The sequence below is a fragment of the Syngnathoides biaculeatus genome, chromosome 4 (assembly GCF_019802595.1).
Source record: "Syngnathoides biaculeatus isolate LvHL_M chromosome 4, ASM1980259v1, whole genome shotgun sequence".
Lineage (NCBI taxonomy): Eukaryota > Metazoa > Chordata > Actinopteri > Syngnathiformes > Syngnathidae > Syngnathoides > Syngnathoides biaculeatus.
The window spans coordinates 444,116-465,330 of record NC_084643.1 but is presented as its reverse complement, the minus strand read 5'-3'; the positions used below and the strand labels follow the sequence as shown (position 1 = coordinate 465,330).

At 46.7% G+C, this 21,215-nt stretch overlaps 1 protein-coding gene across 6 annotated transcripts in view; it reads left to right on the top strand.

Annotated features, from left to right (window-relative positions):
* The window catches only part of ank1a (ankyrin 1, erythrocytic a), a 111,174-nt gene extending 93,049 nt beyond the window's left edge, over window positions 1–18,125 (top strand). For 5 of the 6 annotated variants that reach the window (XM_061817068.1, XM_061817069.1, XM_061817070.1 and 2 more), the window contains 6 exons: window positions 5,742–6,387; window positions 7,855–8,164; window positions 11,153–11,236; window positions 11,413–11,559; window positions 15,225–15,326; window positions 16,937–18,125. In XM_061817068.1, the coding sequence (XP_061673052.1) occupies window positions 5,742–6,387; window positions 7,855–8,164; window positions 11,153–11,236; window positions 11,413–11,559; window positions 15,225–15,299 (1,262 nt within the window). In that variant the 3' untranslated portion in view covers window positions 15,300–15,326; window positions 16,937–18,125. Of the gene's footprint in view, window positions 1–5,741; window positions 6,388–7,854; window positions 8,165–10,096; window positions 10,316–11,152; window positions 11,237–11,412; window positions 11,572–15,224; window positions 15,327–16,936 lie in introns of those variants that run through there. The other variant, XM_061817074.1, reaches the window with a different exon arrangement.
* Window positions 18,126–21,215: the final 3,090 nt, after the last annotated feature.

Sequence of the window (21,215 nt, the reverse complement as noted above, 5' to 3'; positions counted from 1 at the left end):
GTTCGTAAGTGTCCGCCCTGTGAATGATTCACCTCACACGGCACCGACTGGGAGAAGGGAGACGACCCTCGCTCTCTCCCCAACTTTGCATCCGTATTCATCACCCTCTCTTTTCGATTTTCTCTTCAAACCCCCCCGGCCTGCTCGCCTTGCCTTGTGCACGCCCGGCCCACATCGTGGAATGTGCAGCATGGACAATTTAGCTCGTTGGATTTCGGCTCCCGACCGATGCACTGACACTGCATGCCGCTGGCGAGCGTACGATGAATGTTCCTTTTTTTTTTTTTTTTTTTTTTGTCCTGTGGGGGGGGGGTTAAAAAGGTGCCGGACCTTTTTTTTTTTTTTTTTTTTTTTTTTTTAAGAGACGATGATCGGAGTCCGCTTTTGTGATTGATTCTCTGGCAACGGTGTTCGCTCAAATGATTGTCTGTGGAAATCACTGGTGTCAAATTCATTTTTGTCGCGGGCCACGTTACACTTTGGCTCAGAGATGAGTTATGACAATCCATCAGTCCATTTTTTTAAGCTGCCTATCCTCACAAGGTTCACGAGGAGTGCTGGAGCCGATCCCCGGCTGTTAACTGGCACACCCTGAACTGGTCGCCAGCCAATCGCAGGGCACATAGAGACAAACAGCCGCACTCACAATCACACCTAGGGGCAATTTAGAGTGTCCAATGAATGTGGCATGTTTTTTTTTACTATGTGGAAGGAAACCGGAGTGCCCAGAGGAAACCCACGCAGGCACGGGGATAACATGCAAACTCCACACAGGCGTGGCCGGTATCGAACCCAGGTCCTCAGAACTGTGAGGCCAAACGCTTTACCAGCTGAGCCACACCGTGCTGCCCTGTTATGACTATGAAACCTTAAAAATCTTTAATCTTCTTAGATTTGCACAAATTCACGAGCTAGTTTTGGAATCACAAATCCAAGTTGATGGGTGTTTCAACTATTGTTCATGTTTGGTAAAATAAAAGTGCTCGCGATAGCGTAACATGGTTTATGATATGACAAATTGGCGTCACGGTGCCTCAGCTGTTGGCTTCACAGTTCTGAGTTCCCGGGTTCGATGCCGTTCTCCCCGCGCCTGCGTGGGTTTCCTCCGGGTGGGCACTCCGGTTTCACCCCACGTCTCAAAAAAACATGCAACAATTATTGGACACTAAATTGCCCCTAGGTGTGATTGCGTTTGTCTCCATGTGCCCTGCGATTGGCTGGAAAACCGTTCCGCCTCCTGCCCGTTGACAGTTGGGATAGGCTCCGGCACTCCCCGCAACCCTTGTGAGGAGAAGCAGCTAAGGAAAAGGATGGATGGATTTTAACAAGAATCATGGAAGTTAACACAATTTAGCTTCGCGCGCCATGTAAAATTATGTGGCGGGCCGGATTCGGCCCCCGGGCTTTGAGTTTGACACCGGTGTCATGTCGCACTTCCTCTCACACTTGCTTGTTAAATATGTCCTTGTTTTCGTCATTGAATCCGTTTGGCTTCAGGACTTAGTTACACGCGTTTACAGTACTGTGCAAAGAAGCCACGATGAGCTCGGTTGCGTTCCCAAATCTACAAGGACCTCGTCCGCAGTATAGTAAACAAATGTTTGTTTGTTTGTTGATCCGCAGCTTGTACTCGTGAATGGTGACAAATAGAGGTGCTGTGTCGTTCTGATTCCGGGACAAGCTCGCGATGAAAATATTCCAATGATATCATAGAAGTCCAACGGCTTGAAATAAATGTCTGGCTCGAACCTCCAGTGGTGTCCGAACCACAGCCCAGGGGCCATTTGCGTTCCTCCGTCCATTTTTTACAGACAACACTACATTTTATAAATATATAATCCCAATCTTTTTGGTCAAGCACCTTTGACAGGAAACTGTTAGGTTTTTTTTTTTTTTTTTTTTTTTTTTTTCCCAAAAATAGACAGGCAATAAATTAAAAACAATATACATTTGCTTGGGTGGCACGGTAGTTCAGCCGGAAACCGTTGGCCTCACAGTTCTGAGGTCCCGGGTTCGATCCCGGGCCCGCCTGTGTGGAGTTTGCATGTTCTCCCCGTGCCTGTGTGGGTTTCCTCTGGGCACTCCGGAATCCTCCCGCATCCCAAAAACATGCGACATTAACAGGAGGTATATGCTAAAATATTTCAAGAAAATATGCCAGGAGTGTCAAACTCATTTTTGTCGCCGGCCACATTGGAGTTATGGTTTCCCTCAGAGGGCCGTTATGACGATGAAACCATAAAAATCGCAAATTGCCTCATCATAATTGGTTCTTCAACTATTGTTGATGTTTGCGAACACAAAAAATGCTCAACATTATCATTTACGATATGACAATTTCAAATTTGGTATACATTTTGAAAATTATGGAAGTTGACACACATGATTTGTCATCGCGGGCCTCATAAAATCATGTTTCGGGTGAATTTGGCCCCCAGGCCTCGAGTTTGACACCTGTGCAATATGCAACATTTGTATGAGGTGGTTTGTATCACTGTGTCGGGGTTAGGGGTAGTATTATTAATAATAGTAACATTCTTATATTATTTGTATACATTAGTATTTTATTCATTAATTGGAAATTCAAAATTTCCCCTCGGTGTGATTGTAAGTGCGACTGTGTCTACGTGCCCTGCGATTGGCTGGCGACTAGTTCAGAGTGTACTCCGCCTCCTGCCCGTTGACAGCTGGGTTAGGCTCCGGCACTCCCCGCGACCCTTGTGAGGATAAGCGACAAAGAAAATGGATGGATGCCCATCATGCAACCTTCTATAATGTTTTGTGGCACCAATCTTTTCTTTTTAGTTAGCATTCCTGCTAACTATAGCTTTCCTTTTACCAAATTAACAACTCCTTCAGACAAGAAAGTTTCTGAAAAATTTTGCACAGTAATGTAAATTTCACAATATTATCAATATTTTGTGTTAATTCATTTTATTTAATTGATCACAGTCACGTTTTTTTGTATGCTGTAATGTAGGCAAAACAAGAACGCCAGTAACCTCTGCAAATGGGTTTTAGCATGATGTTCAAATCTCGTAGCCATGCAACAGATGTTTTGCGCATACATCTTTCTACTAATTTTGTTGCAATACAATTTTTGATACATGCAGTTATTCAATATGGAACGAGGCGATCAGCGTCATAACTACGACTTTCGGTCCATTTTTGCTGTAGACTTAACAGGGGATTATAGTAATTATTCTCCAAATATATTTGTAATCACTGCAATACACTCTATGGCAATGGTGTCAAACTCGAGGCCCGGGGGCTGGACCCGGCCCGCCACATTATTTCATGTGGCACGTGGAGGAAATTCTCGAGCGCTAACTTCCACGAGTCTTGTCAAAATCTTCATATTGTCATATATCATAAATCAGTGGCAAAAGTTGAGGTTGGGGGTCCGGGAGCTTTTTGAACAACTCACTGGGGGTACTGGGCCCAGGTTGACTTTGGGAACCACTCTCATAAATGATCATGTTGAGATATTACGAGCAATTTTGCGTGACCAAACGTGAATAGTTGAAAAACCCATTACCCTCAATTTTTGGATCCATTGCTAGCTCATAAATTTCGTGCGTAATATGACGAGTCGATGAAATATTTTTGATGGTTTCACGGCACTGGACGGGAAACTAACTACAACGTGGTCCGCGACAAAATGAGTTTGACACCCCTGCTGCGTGAAGTAAAACGGAGTGAAAGAAATGTGGCGTTTTTCGACTTGACGCAACTAGCAACAGGCGTTTGTCTCCGCGATCACAGTGCAGCGATTTGGAGATAGCGTAGCACGTAGGTCGCGAGGTGTTCGAGGTCGCGGGTCGTCTCGGATGTCTCGGCGCCGCTCGCGCGCGAAGCGAAAGAAACGCTGACACCTCGGTGTCCTCTTGCTGTCGTTCCGCTGCGCACGGACACACGCCGGCGTGTAATTCCTCCCATTTCACCGTCTGCTCGATGCGCCGCTTTCCAGCGCGTTTACTCTCGTTCGCACCGGTCCGTCGTCGACTCCTTTCGTGCAGATTGGAAGTTGCGTTTTGAGCTAAAAGCAGTCGTCTTATTTTGGGAAAAAGAACGAAAGTCCTGCTCGCTCTCCTGCTGTGCTTCAATATAGCGGGGCTGCCTTTCCGTGTACCGTATACTTATCACGGATGTGAGAGTGACCTGAGTCCACGGCCATTCCACTCTTCCATGTGATATAACTAATTTGATACTGAATATCGTCTGTCACGACAGATGGCACGTTTACCTTTCGACTTTAATTTTCGTCGCGCTCTCATACGGATCGAGTCCGAGGTTTTGAGACTGAGATTGCCTGCATGCATGTTCTCCGGCCTGACAGCAATATTAACCCGCCTGTTACCTTTGAGTGGCTGTAAGGCATGCAGACGTGCGCGGGTCAGAGCGTGTCGATTACGGCATGTCGAACGGGCCGAGCAGCTCGGTTTGGGAGGCGGAAGTGCTTTCGGCCTGCAGAGCGGCATCGGTCGGTCTGATCTTGTCGGTCCACGTGGGTCTGCTGCTGCTGCTGCCCCGACCCCCGTCTTCTCGAAAATCCCTGCTCTTATTTCCTCTCACCGATTGTCTTGGCTCGTTCCTTAAAGGGGAAATCCACTGGTTTGCATGAACAATGTGTCCAATAAGTCATGTAATATGTACTCTATTTTGACAATGTGGTGTTAAATCATCTCTCATTTAAGAGTGTTTTGAGACTACTCGGAGGACTACGCGCAGGACATAAGCGGCGTAAACAAAGGCCCCGGGAGCTCCGGTCCGGCAGCCGCAGATGGTTCTTCGGAAGGGAATGACGCGGAGTCTGATGAACAAGCTCCGGTGACGGGACCCGAGCCGAGCTTCGGCAGTGGCGGAGGCCGTTAGCCGAGCTTCGGCAGTGGCGGAGGCCATTAGCCGAGCTTCGGCAGTGGCGGAGGCCGTTAGCCGAGCTTGGGGGAAGCGAGCTAACAGCCTCCCTGGCCACTGAAGCTCGGGTAACGGCCTCCCCGGATACCAAAGCCCAGCTAACAGCCTCCCTGTCCACCAAATCCCGGCTAACGGCCTCCCCGGCTACCGAAGCTCTGCTAACAGCCTCCCCGGATGCCGAATCTCAGCTAACGGCCTCCCCGGACGCCAAAGCTGCCGCCGTCAAGCCTCAGCTAACGGCTCGCCGCCGGAGCTCGCTCGTTCGACTCCACGTCATTCCCGTCCAAAGAGCCATCCGGATATTCAACATTATTTACAGGCACAGGTTCAAATCTCTACAGAGGTATTTCTCCGTCTTCCCGATCAACCGATACTGCTCTTTCTTCATCAGATATGGATAAATCCAGGCTGGGCATAACGGTGTCCCATGTAATCCGGCGTTTGGAACGGCACGTAACACGTCACATACGCCAAAGTAGATCATGTGACTCGCGAAAATGGCAGCGCACCTGAAAATTCGTAATTGTCAATAAAACTCTTCTCAAAGCACTCTTAAATGAGAGAGGATTTAACATTAGATTGTCAAAATAGAGTAGATATGACACGATCTGATTTGATACATTGTAGGTGCAAACCACTGGATTTGCCCTTTAATTGCAATCTTTTCGCATTTATTTCCCCGTCAGCCTCCTCCACCCCTCCCCAGTTTGCCCAGCTCCGGGGTAAAGGAGCACTCTCCCCCCTCCCAGGCTCCCGGTGCTACGATTGTGAGGTGGGGGGGGGGGTGGCCGGGTGTCAGTGTGCTTCTCTGTGTGTCGCTCCAGGTTACGGGCTGGCGCAGGATGAGCTCCTGTCCCCGGCCTCCATGCAGTACAGCCTGCCCTCGCCGCTGGGCGCCGAGCCCTACTGGCAGGAGGTCTCCAGCCTGGACTGCGCGCCCATCGCCACCACAGAGGAGGACACCCTCATGGAGATGTCCGACGTGCAGGTGTGGCCCTCCGGTAATTCCCCCTCCCTGGTGCCCTTGGAGGATTCCTCGCTGGAGTGCAGCAACGCGGACGACTCCGAGGCCCTGCTCGGGCTGCCCTTCGGGAGCCTGGGTCGTCCGGCCGGTCGGGCCGGCGGAGGGGGCGCCGTGCTGAGCGGTTCGACCGAACCGCCCGAGGACGATTCGGAGATGGGCGTCGACTCGCTCAGCACCGCCACGCCGGCCTCGCTCGGCGGCACCATCGCCGGTATCAATCTGAACGGACTGAACAACGGTCTGGGGTCGGAGGCGAGTTCGGAGTTATCGCCCGTCACCAGCGCAACTGGTGGCAACGGAGAAGTAGGAGGAGGAGGAGGAGGAGGAGGAGGAGGGAATCTGGACTCAGAGGAGGGGCTTTCTCTTGTTGCAGGACAGCAAAGGGTCTATGCCCGACTCAGTGAGTCACCCGGTCTCACCTGCGTTGCAGATCGGAACGGTGACAGGTGAGTTCGACCACCACCCCCGCCTGTCACGTCAGTAAAAACAATCAGCGTGTCAAAATATAAAATTCGTACACAGCTCGGCAGGTGGGGGCCGTTGCACTTCAGCGATCATTCAAACAGCAGCAGCAAAAAAAGAGAGACCTAACCCAGCATCCTTAAAGGGGAAATTCAATGCTTTCCATGAAAAGTGTATCCAATGGGTCATGTAATATGGACGCGATTTTGACAATGTGACGTTAAATTCCACCAGATTAGATTTTTATCGACAATTGCCGATTTTCAGGAACTTCAGGATTCGAACCTGTGGCTGTAAATAATGTTGAATATTCGGGTGGTTCTTTGGGTGGAATGACGCCACAGTTTGACCACTCGGAGCGGGACGCAAGTGTGTAAACAAAGTCCCCCGGAGGTCCGGGCCGGCAGCTGCGGATGGTTCTTCGGACGGGAATGACGAGGAGTCTGACGAGCAAGCTCTGGCGGCGGCCTTTAGCCGAGGTTCCAGGCGTTAGCCCCGGATGCCAAAGCTAGGCAAAAGGCCTCTGCCGCCACTGAAGGCGGGCCACGAGCTCCGGCAGCGAGCCGCGAGCAGAGCTTCGACATCCGGAGAGGCCTTTAGCCTGACAGCTAACAGCCTCCGCTTCATTAGCCCCGGACGCCGAAGCTAGGCTAAAAGTCTCCGCCACCACCAAAGCCCGGCTAAAGGCCTCCGCCGCCGCAGCTCGCTCGTCAGGCTCCGCGTCATTCCCGTCTGGAGAACCATCCGAATATTCAACATTATTTACAGCCAGAGGTTCAAACCTGTATGGAATTATTCCTCCGTCATTCCGATCAAACAATACTGCTAACTGCCATTTCTTCATCAGATGAGGATGAATACGAGACGTCAGCGCTGGGTATAATGGTGGTGTCCCATGGCACGGTACACATCACATACACCCACGTAGATCATGTGACTTGCGAATAATGGCAGCACCCCTGAAAATTCGCAATTGTCGATTAAAAAATCTTCTCAAAAAACTATTAAATGAGAGAGGATTTAACATCACATTGTCAAGATAGAGTACATATCACATGACCTATTGGATAAAGTTTTCATGCAAAGCACTGGATTTCCCCTTTAAGGTTTTCTCTGTTGTTTGTTATTTTGTTAACTTCATATTTGAGTCTGCCATTTGGGGTTACATTTCACTCTTCATTCTGATTTATTGACATTTTCCTCCAATTTCTATTGCTTCGTGTCGTCTCTGCAATAGCCCAAAAAAGTTAGATGTTGCAGCACCCCTATTGGTCAGGCATGCACATTACAACAACCAGAAAGATTCTCACGCCGTGCATGCAAGCAAAAAAAAAATAATAATAATAATATTCCAGTCCTCTCTGGTGTGCATTGAGAGAAAAGACCTCTCGGAAGGCTCGGAATTGTATTTTGGTTGCCATCATCCTTGAATATGCGCTCTCTCCTTCCAGGTCGTCAAATGGCGGAAGCGGGAGCGGCGGCAGCTCGTTCATGTCCTACCTGCAGGAGCAGACGGGCCCAGGGTGGATCCCAGCCGCGGACGCGCAGGCCTGGCTGGCCAACCAGCCAAAAACCCGACAGGTCATTGACACCGTGATCACGTCGTGCTGCAACTCCGTGGACGGGGACCAGTCGCGTTTGTCCCAGGAGGCCTTGCTGCAGCCCGTGAGGGACGCGGGCCACGCCGAGATTTTGCGGGGGCGCCTCCGGGGTACCCAGCCCTTTGAGAGGGCCTGGGATGACGTGCGCTGCAAAGGGCAGGTGAGTGAAGACCACTTCCCCACACCGCATCTCAGTCTGGCTCTGCACCAGAATTGCAAGGCCACTTATTCCTTTTATTAATTATGGTGCGGCACGGTGGCCCCACAGTTCTGAGGACCCGGGTTCGATCCCGGCCCCGCTTATTTGGAGTTTGCATGTTCTCCCCGTGCCTGGGTGGGTTTCCTCCCACATCCCAAAAAACACGCAACATTAATTGTCTGTAGGTGCGATTGTGAGTGCGGTTGTTTGTCTCGATGTGACCTTCGATTTCCTGGCGACCAGTTCAGAGTGTACCCCGCCTCCTGCCCGTTGACAGCCTTGATAGGCTCCAGCACTCCCTGCGATCCTTGTGAGGATAAGCGGCTAAGAAAATGGATGGATGGCAGAGTTGATTTTTGTATAGTCTTCGAGATTCTTAACAAATGTCACTCACATAAAGTCCTGTGACAATTTTTTAAAAAAACTTATTTACACGTTCATAGTTTAACGATAGTACAACTTCTGAGTGAAGAAAGTATGCGGCGCCCATGTCGTAATTTGACAAATCCGTCGCGGCCGCCCGCTTGCGTATTGCCCTTTGCGCTTATCAGCCAGCGGCGACCTCGTCGAAGAATTCTGCTGATAGGACTCGCGTCGCAGGCTCCAAAACACAGCTCGAGTTAACGGTTGGGAAACTCTCCAGCGCTCCCTGGGACCCTCATGAGGATAAGCGACAAAGAAAATGGATGGATGGATGGATGGATAATAATTATGGTAACTTCACAACAGTGAACTCTCATATTGCCTGATATAGATCTATTGTGGTAATACTAACCATCAAAAAAAATAATACCTCTGACAATAAAAACCAAAACTCATCATTGGGATCTTTGCAGTTTTTGTGCAATTATGTCAATAACACATTTCCATCTACATGAAAATATTAACGTCAGACAGTCCTGTCAAATGTAGTCATTAAACTAATTGTTTGTGTGCTTTATCTGTACATACCTCCATCTATCCATCTTCCTTTGCCGCTTATCCTCATGAGGGTCACGGGGAGTGCCGGAGCCTATCCCGGCTGTCAACGGGCAGGAGCCAGGGGACACCTTGAACTGGTCGCCGGCCAATCGCAGGGCACATGGAGACAAACAGGCGCACTCACAATCACACCTACGGGCAATTTAGAGTGTCCAATTAATGTTGCGCGCAGGCACGGGGAGAATATGCAAACTCCACACAGGCGGGGCCGGGATCGAAGCCGGGCCCTCAGAACTGTGAGGCCAACGCTTTACCCTTATCTGTACAGTATACCTTAATTTAGTCATCAGTGTATCAAAAGTATACATAAATCAGAGAGACACACACGTGCGCAGCCTCGGGCCGAAGATGGGCACAAATAGCGTGCGGGGCCAAATATAGCAAGAATTTCTCAGCGTCCTCCTCACGTTACACACGGCCCGCCCGGGCGCTTCCCACATGTCGACTTTCAGGACATCGCACTGTAAAGGACAACCTCAACTGTGAAAGTGTGAAAGCGCAAATAGATCTTTGCCGCCCGGGCTTCGAAGCTCGGCATTTCGTCACGCGACAAAAGTCGTGCGGGCTTTATTATATGCGGTTGATTTGGATCTGTGCCTTTATGGCGGTATTTTAGCGCGCTTGCGGTGTGTTAATCCTCACGAGGGCCGGGTCGTCCGAAAAGTAATGATGGCGTGCGGCTGCTCGGTGTCACTGAAGTATCTTGTGGTATTTAAAGCCCACGGACCACGTGGTCGAAAAGGGACACGCGGGCGGGTGCGGAAACACCCCGAAAGTCATTGACGGGGCGCTCGCGATCCGCCAGTGGGGAGGAACCCAGGCCTGAGGGGAAAGTCTAGGAACCGAAGAGCAAAAGCGAGACCCGGGAAGGTTTTTCAGGGGTCGCTGAAGGGGGCAGATCCAAGCGGGGCGATGTGGGCCCTGGTGACCGAGCTCCTCTTCAGCTTGGTGCTGCTGGCCTTTCTGGTCGTCAGCTGTCAGAACGTGCTGCACATCGCCAGCGGGTCGGCGCGCTCGCTGCTCGCCCTCGTCCACGCCCGGCTCGACCGCGAGCTGGGCGAGGCAGGGGGCGTGGCCGACGAAGAGGAGAACGTCACCACCAGGGTGGTGCGCAGGAGAGTCATCCTCAAGGTACCGCGGGAGGCGAGGACGGGGACACCTTGGACTTTAACGTTTTTGGTTTTGGAGTTGTACCGTTAAATTGACTGTGAAGCTAATACTTTGGACTCCACGTCCTCTGAGATCTCGTTGTGAACAAAAATCTATTTTCTTCGTATTTGGTGAAGCTTCAACAATTTTCTCACTGAGTCAGCCTCGTTGAAAACTCCGATTTGCTGAGTCGCCTTATTTTAATCAGATTGTTTTATGCAACTGTTATGCTACATATTTTAGCTAGTAGCAAGGCTGGTTCGGACAGTAACATTGGGATGTGTCTACGTTAAACTAGATCAAGGGTGTCAAACTCGTATTTTTCTCGCGGGCCACATTGTTGTTCCGGTTTCACTCGGAGGGCCGTTACGACTGTGGAACAAAAATATCTCATCATATTTACGTCATGAATTTGTAAACTACTAACTAGTAAGGCCAATGTATTTTTCAAATATTCACGTTTAGTGACGCAAAAATGTTTGTAATATCTCAACTTTATCATTTATGATATATGACAATTTGATATTTCGGGCACAGATTTTTACAACAATCGTGGCAATTGACACTCGAGATGTGGCGGGCCCTCTCTGGTCCCCCGGGCCTTGAGTTTGACACCAGTCAACGAGATGATCACAAGTTGCCATGGCAACGACTTCGTTGCTCCTCCCACAGTTTCGTCATCAGTACTATTTTTGAAAATGGACACTTCACAGTAAAAGATGCACCAGCTAACACTTTCGGGTGTCACAGTGATTTTCCTGAATATTTTGCTCAACATTTCCTCATATTTTCCGATATTGATAACTTCACTGTCCGCAGGGGGACGAGGCTGACGACCTGCCCGGGGAACAGATCAGCGAGGAGCAGTTCAGCGACGAGCACGGCAACATCATCACTAAAAAGGTCGGACACTCGTCCCTCTTCTTTATTGTGTGTAACGCTTACGGGGCAACCAACAAATCAAGTTTTTTGACGATTGCCGCGTTGCGGGTGAAAGCAAGACGCCAAAACGCGGCATTTTTTATGCAATTATGAAAATCGAACGGTGCCAACAGCGGACGCGCCACTGTGTGTGTCAGATTGTGCGAAAGGTTGTGCGCAGAGGAAAGGGGGAGGACGGCGTCCAGGACGTGAGCGCGGACGGTTCCCTGCAGGACGCCAACGAGCTGGAGGCGGACGCCGAGCAGTTCATGAGCTACGCCGTCCTGGGCCGGGAAAGCAGCAAGGTGGGCTTCTGATCTGCGGCCCCTCCGCCCGCCCCCGTTAGCCCAGACGGACTGAATCCAATCAGATGATGCCATCATCTGATGTGGCGCGTTTCGATTTTGACATCACCGATCTTGGTGAGGCTTGACTTGGCTTCTCGATCAGGGTCTTATCAAGGTCACCAAGAAGCTTTAACGTGCATGAGCTTCACTGTGATGCTGTTGATGATCATAATTATAAAGAGGAGAAGAGATGTGTGATGACCCCCCCCCCACCAAATACAATGAAGAAAATAAGTATTTGAACACCCTGCTAGATTGCAAGTTCTCCCACTCAGAAATCGTGGAGGGGTCTGAAATTTTCACCGTAGGTGCATGTCCACTGTGAGAAAGATCATCTAAAAAGAAAAATCCAGAAATCACAATGTAGGATTTTTTTGCGATTTACTTGTGTGATACAGCTGCAAATAAGTATTTGAACACCTGAGAAAACAATTGTTAATATTTGCTACAGTAGCTTTTGTTTGCAATTACAGAGGTCAAACGTTTCCTGTAGTCGTTCACCAGGTTTGCGCACACTGCAGGGGGGGTTTTGGCCCACTCCTCCACACAGATCTTCTCTAGATCAGATCAGATAGGTTTCAGTGCTGTCGCTGAGAAACCCGGAGTTTCAGCTCCCTCCAAAGATTTTCTTTTGGGTTTAGTGTCTAGATACTGGCTAGGCCACGCCAGAACCTTGAAATGCTTCTTATGGAGCCACTCTTAAATTTGCCAATGACCATTTGGTCACGGGAGAAAGTTTTGTGGTCCGATGAGACCAAAAAGAACTTTTTGGTCATAATTCCACTAACTGTGTTTGGAGGAAGACAAATGATGAGTTTCATCCCAAGAACACCATCCCTACTGTGAAGCATTTGGGTGGTAGCATCATGCTTTGGAGGTGTTTCTCTGCACATGGGACAAGACAACTGCACTGTATTAAGGAGAGGTTGACCGCGGCCATATTGTGAGATTTTGGGAAACAGAACATTGAAGATGGGTCGCGGCTGGGTCTTTCAACATGACAATGACCCGAGGCACACAGCCAGGAAAACTATGGGATTGGCTCCGTAAGAAGCATATCAAGGTTCTGGCCTAGCCAGTCTCCAGACATAAACCCAATAGAAAATCTTTGGAGGGAGCTGAAACTCCGTGGTGGATGGGTGGGCCACAATCCCTCCTGCAAACCTGGTCAACAACTACAGGAAACGTTTGATCTCTGTAATTGCAAACAAAGGCTACTGTACCAAATATTAACATTGTTTTTCTCAGGTGTTCAAATGCTTATTTGCAGCTGTATCACACACATAAATCATTAAAAAAAAATCATACATTGTGATTTCTGGATTTTTCTTTTTGGATGATCTCTCTCACACCTACGATGAACATTTCAAACCCCTCCATGATTTCTAAGTGGGAGAACTTGCAATATTGGAGGGTGTTCAAATACTTATTTTCTTCACTGTATTGTGGAACCTCCAAAGTTGAGCACAATCCACCCTGTCATGCTGTGTGAATTTCACGTTGATTTATGTGCTGATCAACCTTGAATCAGAAAACGTTGTTATGATATTATAGAACGCTCACTGCGCATGTTTGTCAATATGGCAGATCGTTCTGGAACAAGTCTGACCGCTGAGGAGTGACAATTTGGTTCCAGAATCGAAACTGACGGCATCTAAATACTGGCAAAAGTGGATCACTGGTCTAACACGATTTTGGTGAATTTGATCGGAGCACAGACAGCACCGACAATGCTCCAGTCTCGCACAAATCGCTGCGATTGTGCATCGTCCGCTTCTGCGCAGATGTCTCGTCATTACGCTGCTTTTCAAGGGGGTGAGAGGAGCAGCTTTGATTGGTGGAGCACGAAGTCGCCTGTAGACACACCCACAGCGGCACGGCCCGCTCATTCTGCCCAGGCCGATCTGGTCTACCAAATTACCAACAAATCTAACCCACCCACTGTACCTTATTTACCCCAGTCATGAAAATGGAGCAGAGTTTTTCTTGAACGTTTTGCTCTTCGCACAAATTTTTTCCACATTCAACTTTGGAGGTTCCACTTTGACCTCTGCATGCACCTGACCGAAGAACAATTACTTAGTCGCTGTCATTACTCCAGCTTTGACGCACACAAGTTACCAGTCACGTCATTAAAGTTTCCATCGACTGTAACAATCACTTAACTGCATCTACCTCCCGTTTCTCCTTCACGTTCAGGAATCATTCATGAACGTGGCCTCGTTAAAGTCTGTGGTACGTGAACTGAGACTGTGTGCTCTGTCACTCCATCCTTCATCTTGACAGTACGCGTGGTGTACATACATGAAGAAAATAAGTATTTGAACACCCTGCTATATTGCAAGTTCTCCCACTTAGAAATCATGGAGTGGTCTGAAATTTTCATCGTAGGTGTGAGAGAGATCATCCAAAAAGAAAAATCCAGAAATCACAATGTATGATTTTTTTTTTTAAAACTATATATTTGTGTGATACAGCGACAAATAAGTATTTGAACACCTGAGAAAACCAATGTTTATATCTGTTACAGCAGCCTTTGTTTGCAATTACAGAGGTCAAACGTTTCCTGGAGTTGTTCACCAGGTTTGCACACACTGCAGGAGGGATTTTGGCCCATCCTCCACACAGATCTTCTCCAGATCAGACAGGTTTCTGTCGCTGAGAAACATGGAGTTTCAGCTCCCTCCAAAATGTTGAAAGACCCAGCCACGACCTATCTTCAATGCTCTGACTGAGGGAAAGAGGTTGTTCCCCAAAATCTCACAATACATGGCCGAGGTCCTTAATGCAGTGCAGTCGTCCTGTCCCATGTGCAGAAAAACACCCCCAAAGCATGATGTTACCACGCCCATGCTTCACAGAAGGAACGGTGTTCTTGGGATGGAACTTATCATTCGTCTTCCTCCAAACACGGCGAGTGGAATTACGACCAAAAAGTTCCATTTTGGTCTCATCTGTATGGGGTGGACAGCTGTGTTTAGGCAGCTAATGACCACACCCAGGTGCATCTGATTCAGGATGATACGTGGAGTGGCGGTGGACTTTTAGAGGCGGACTAAAAGTTCTTTGATGGTCGGAATTCTAGCTGATGGACAGGTGTTCAAATACTTATTTGCAGCTGTATCACACAAATAAATGCTTTAAAAAAAATCATACATTGTGATTTCTGTATTTTTCTTTTTAGATGATGTCTCTCACAGTGGACATGCACCCACAGCGCGATGAAAATTTCAGACCTCTCCATGATTTCTAACTGGGAGAACTTGCAATTGAGCATGCTGTTCAAATACTTCTTTTCTTCACTGTCGTTCTTATCTTCATCTGCCCGCCATCACTTCTGTCTCTGCCTGACAGGTCGATTCTATTTATATATATATATATATATATATATATATATATATATATATATATATATATATATATATATGTGTGTGTGTGTGTCGATCATTTCTTTCTTGCCCCCCTTTGTGTCCCTCTTTCTTCACTTCTGATTCCTTTTTTATTCTGTCCATCCTCCTCTCTCGCCTTCCTCGTCCATCCCCCCCCCCACTAATCTTCCCTCCCACTTTTCGTTCCGCCCCTGTCATCCCATCTTTCCCTTCCTCCCTCCCTCCCGACTGTAGCCCGATACTGTGGATACTGCGAAGAAAGGTGCTCAGATAGTGAAATGCGCCAGTCTGCGGAGAGTTAAGCAGTGAGGCGGGCTGAGCGCTGCTTTCCCGCAGGTACGGGACTCGCGCGCCTCGTCGTGACGTGTGCCGGGCCAGACCGTTTAATCCACGCTCTTCCGTGGATTAAATGCCACTAAATGTACCTTTTAACGTCACCACTAATCCCGCTGCGATGCAATGCTGGCAAAGAAAAAAAAATGGAAGGATGACTAATTTAACCGGATGTGTTATTTTTAGATGACGTGTTTGGGTTTGAGTATACTCACGGGACATTTTATCGGGTACACTTGCACAAACTAATGAAATCCCCCCCCCCCCCCAAAAAAAAAAAACAGGAACTGCATATAGTATAAATACATATGTCCTAATATTTCAATCTGTCCTGTTATTTGCGCATTTATTGTGTCAACAAAACTAATGCTAGCCCAGTATGTGTGGTATATATCATAATGTGCGCTTGGATCAAATTCATGTTCATCGGCTTACTCACATCAAGGCAAATCTTTCGTTTGTCGTGTTTGTTGTGACCAAGTGAGGAAAAAGAAATGCGGTTGCGTTCAAGGTCAAAGGGACAATGCCCACGTGCGCATGTGTGCGTGTATAAGTGTGTGCATGTATGTATCTGTGTGAGCGTGTGTATTTGCCCTTTCCGACAACGGGGCCGTGACATTCCTTAGATTGTTGGCATTTGAAGTAAATGACAGCTGAATGTTAAACAACCTCTGTTAGCCACTTTATGCTTGCTACATGTCATTTACAGTCTATGCATTGGTGCTGGGAAGGTGGACAGTGAGATGTCAAATCTGGTCAAAATATTTAGGTTCATAAAAGTACTCATACAGGGAACCGCCGCGTTTTTACAGATTTTTATTTTTATATAACCTATTTTTGGGTAGTTACACTGTTCTGAAAAAAAATAAATAAATACTGGATAGCGCATACACATCGAGCGGTTTGAAGCCAGTTGGCCGCCATCTTGGTACTCCCAAAACGTGTGGAGGACATGGTTTACAGTTTGGATTATGGCGGGGGATTTTTTTTTCAGTTCTGGTAACATGAAGGATTTTTAATTTGATTTGGTAAGCCCAAAAAGGCAAAAGGAAAGACATACAGCGGTGCCTTGGTTCTCAAACACAATCCGTTCCACAAGGCTGGTTGAAAATCAAAACGTTCGAAAACCGAAGCACGTTTTCCCATTACAATGAATGGAAAATGAAATAATGCGTTTCAAGCCCAAAAAATATTTTTTAAGCAATTTTTTTTAGCTTTTCCTGATAATACCAAAGAAAACGGATAAATGTTTGTATTGTACAATATTATGCAATGCTATTTTCCTTATTTAAAAACACATTACATACATTTTTGTTTAGTTTTTTTTTTTTTTTGGGGGGGGGGTGGCCGGCACAGATTAATCGCATTCCTATGGAAAGGTGACTTAACTTGCAAATGTTGTCACGGAGCCCACAAATCTCATATCTCAAGGCACTGTTGTATGGGATAAACTTATTTTATTGCGCTGGTTCATGTTGTGGACCCGAAAGGCTCACTTTGATGCTCACCTACCGTAGCTTGCATGCCAAATAGTCACCACTATGCTCAATAGTGGTTTGTTGATGTGGGAATTGGTGATTGTCCTCAATGAGCGCGTGTTCCTTTCTCCTCAGACTTCTCTGCAGGACTCCAGCCCGTCCCCAAAAACCTCTTACATGGACACATGACCAGCAGCAGCGGCCGACACAAAAGGAAGAACACTCGCAAATACACAAACAAAAAAAGGCAGACAAAGGGAATGAAAGGCACTGCTGGCACACATATCGGAATGTTAACTGCAGTTTTGAACAACCCTTGATTTTTATAGAAAAAAAAAAACAACAACAACAACAACATGGACATATGATCAACTACTAAACTAAAAGCATGATTTCCTATTTTTAAAAAAAACGAGGCAAAAAAAGGAGCACCCAAAACATGCTTCCTGTTGTCTGTCAGCATGAGCAACTGCCGGCGCATGGCCTGTCTTTAACTAGAAATACTGAAGGTTTTTTGGGGGGGCGGGGGGGGGATCTTGTCTGGCGCGATTCAGTCGTGCGGATGCAGGCATGCAACGTGGGTTCCGTGCGATCCATTCGCGGAAACATTTTCCAGAACCGGGAAACTTTGGTTCTGCAGAAACGGTATTCGGCGTGGAGGCGACCTCCGACCTCTCCTCCGGCGATGAAGCGCCACCCCAAATTGGAACCTGACGGCACAACAACTATTACCCGCGCGTATATGTGTCCTTGTACATATTAGGGTATGCAAAAACTGCAGTGTTCCGTTGCTGTTTGAGATCCTACTGATGCTGCTCTGGTATTCGTCCCTCTTCTCCGGCTCAATTGGAACTTATTACATTATTATAAATACAATATCTTTGTGTGTTCAGCGACAATGTGACCTATATTTTCCCATGCTCTCTATGTGACCCCCCCCCCTTCTCCCCACCTCTAACTTACCATGTAGAGCAGGGGTGTCAAACTCATTTTTGTCATGGGCCTTTATGACGTGAAATTTATGAACGAGGCATGTTTTTTTTCGACTATTGTTGATGTTCGGGCACACAAAAACAGTGGTTGCAATATCTCGATGTTATCATTTATATGGCGAATTTAAATTCTGGAACAGATTTCAACCATCATAGACGAGGGATAGGCATGATTCGCCTTCGCGGGCCCCCTGGCATCGAGTTTGACACCGGTGATGTCGAGGTTTTGTCGTATTTATAAATGAAGCAGGCCGCATGCGACCCCCCGCAATAAGTCAGTGTTCATCATTTATGAGCCAGAACGCAACTTGTGCTTCCCACTACGACTTGAAACGATGTAGCACCCCCCCCCCCCCGCCCCCAAAACTCCCACCCCACCTCTTAATAGCATCCAGCGTCGCCCCCCTACCCCCACCCCCGTCCGTAAAGCTAATCAAATGTCGGCGAGGGGTCGCGGTTGCGTCGAGCTCTCGCGTTTGCCTCCTTGGCCACCCGCGGGTGTGTAGCAGAGTCAGGCCAGCGATCACTGTGAAGAGAGACCCCCGCCCCGCGACTGTGAACCCGCCCTCGCTCGCCTCAAGCGTGTGTCTACCGTGTTGTCGTGTCTGGTGCTGAGAGGAAGCAATAAGTGCGCTAATAAAAGGACACGGCGGGGGTCACACTCGGGCCTTCGTTTTTTTTTCGTTAGTTGTCAGATTTACTCCATTCGGAAATGATGTCAGTACATTCGAATTGCACATGTCATCACCTTGCCTCTTTCAAAACTATGTCCAAAGTCATTTACGGAGGCTGTTTATTTAATATTACTGTCCTGGTCGGGAGAAACGTTCTCACTGTTTGTTTTGTTACTCACCGTAAAAGAGATTCCAAATTGTGCCACCCCATATTTATCATTTGACTCGTTGCAAGCAGCGTTCCCTCTAAACTGCGCAACTGCGCATTTGCGCACTTGTCCTGTCATGGTCGGGAGAAACGTGCTCACCGTTTGTTTCGTCAGTCACCGTAAAAGAGATTCCAAAATTGAAACGTTGATTCACCCTTGAGAAAAATGCACCATCTCATATTTAGCATTTGACTACTTGGAGTCAATGTTCCCTCAAAGCTGCGCAACTGCGCATTTGCGAACTTGGCGCACACTCTCAGCGCAGAAGGAAACCGGTCCGGCGCAGTTTTGTTTTGTTTTGTTTTTTGCTGCTACTCGGCCACACTGGGCCACATGCGCTACTTCCTTGTTTACCTGACACCGACCGCCCCCCTCCTCCATTTTTAAGGGGTACACTCATAATTACAAACACCGGGGTATGTGAATAATAGAAGAAAAACTGATGAAATGAGATTTTCTATTTTTTTGGGGGGAGTAAAAAAAAGTCTGGTCCGAAGCAAAAATAGAAAGTACAGGATGAGATGGTGTATAATGTTAAAATTCCACCTTGGCACAGCCTGATATAGGATGAAAGCACAGACAATACAGTGCACAAAAAGGTAATTATGTATTTTTAAATATAGGAGGCAACATAACATGAACCCTAAAACTGTTCGGGAGCACCATTCCGCTTTCAACATGCATTGCAAAAAATATTCTGCAAGCAATAATTCAATTTTACACCAAGAAAAACTGACGGGAATATCATTTTGGGTTAAAAAAAAAAAATTCTAATTTATTTTTTAATAGTCGGCTTGGTATTGTAATGTTTTTTTTTTTTTTACATTTTCAGTGTAACTTAGCAAAAACACAAAAATTGTCCTTAAAAATGTTCTGATTTGAATGTAATCGGAACCTATTAATGAGCCATGTAACTGCGTGAGTCTGATGTTGCTCACAGTGGTCAAAGGGGGGCGCTCACGGGCTTAGTGTATTTGCTGCAGACGTCAAAAATTAGAGGGAACATTGCTTGCAATCCTTTTTTTTTTAATCTGGTTGTTTTTAGTACCGATTATTAATCCCACACAAAATTGCAATAAACATGAATCTATTACTGTACGTGTTTGTTTTTTTAGCAAGCCACAGATGAATGTAAACGGTGTAATTATGTGTTCATATTATACTATAGTACTATAAAAGTATATTGTACACTCTGTATTTGCTGTTGATCGTCACCCTCGTCGCAAACATAATTTGAATGAAGCCAAAAACTTTTTTTTTTAAAACATCAATGCATCCCTCCGTATTATATTTTGTATTTGACGCATTACGAGACTCCCGTGAGCTCGAGAAAAATAATAATGCTGTACTCCCCCTTATGTTTTACTCATAAGGGCTTTTTTTTTTTTTTTTTTTTTCCAACAGGGGCTGCTACTGATGTCAGGGTTGGGTGGTGGTTGGGGATCTATTAAAATGTGCATCTTGCCGCCTCCGATATTGTCAGATGATGACAAATATTTTCCCCCTCAACGCAGTCCCCCCAACCCGCTCCCCCGCACCTTACCCGATACTGTACGATTTATTCTGTCGAAGGCGTCCACGCGGTGACACGTGGAAGGCGGACAGGTCTCGTTACGTGCACGCGGAGAGATGTTTTATTATTGATGAAGGAGACTGCCGAAGTGAACGCCATGCAACGATTCATGCAAAAATATTTCCATTGCAAAAATTAGGGAAGACGTGTACTGTATATTCCTTTTAGAATGGATGGATATTAACGCAATAGCATATTACTCAATAGTAGGGAATGCAAATGCACACATGCACAGAAAATGTTTTTAACATCAAAGGATATATATAGAGAGAGAAATGAATATTTATGAGAATATACATATATTTACTTAGAATGCTATGCACCCTTATGCGTCACCTGGGATTCTGTTTATGTTATGGATGTCATTTTAGCATCAGACCCACAAATGTAGCGACAAAGAGACTTTTGGTTAATGCCTGCACATGAGGATGAAGAAGGGTCTGGCGGGTATTTGAACTTGTTTTGTTTGCATTTTTTTTTATTATTATTTTTATGGGGACTTGAACATGAATTTTGAGTCGACATGTACCACAAAAAAAAACAATCTTCAACAATCCAAGAACATCTGTTGACAACCTACTCTGTACACCAGCTCAACATTTACAAAATTAATAAAGAAATGCAATGTGTTTGGGTGCCTTATTTCAATTTACAACAATATATTGCTGAAAAATGTAACACTTCTGATAATGTAGTTTTGTGCGGTTCTGCACTTTAAAAAAAACAATTGTTGCATTTTCACTTGTGTATATTAGAGTGTCCCAGTGTTGTGTGTAAAAATATGGAGTTTTATGCACTGATCTAAAAAAAAAAAAAAAAAAGACTGGATGGCTCGTTGGCCACCAAAACTGAATTCGCCATCCGCCATCTTGATACTCCCAAAACAACCATGGCCGACTTGTTCAGTGACAGCCAGTTTCGTGGCTGTGAGAAAACATTCCAAAGGTAAGTAAGAAAGATTTACTT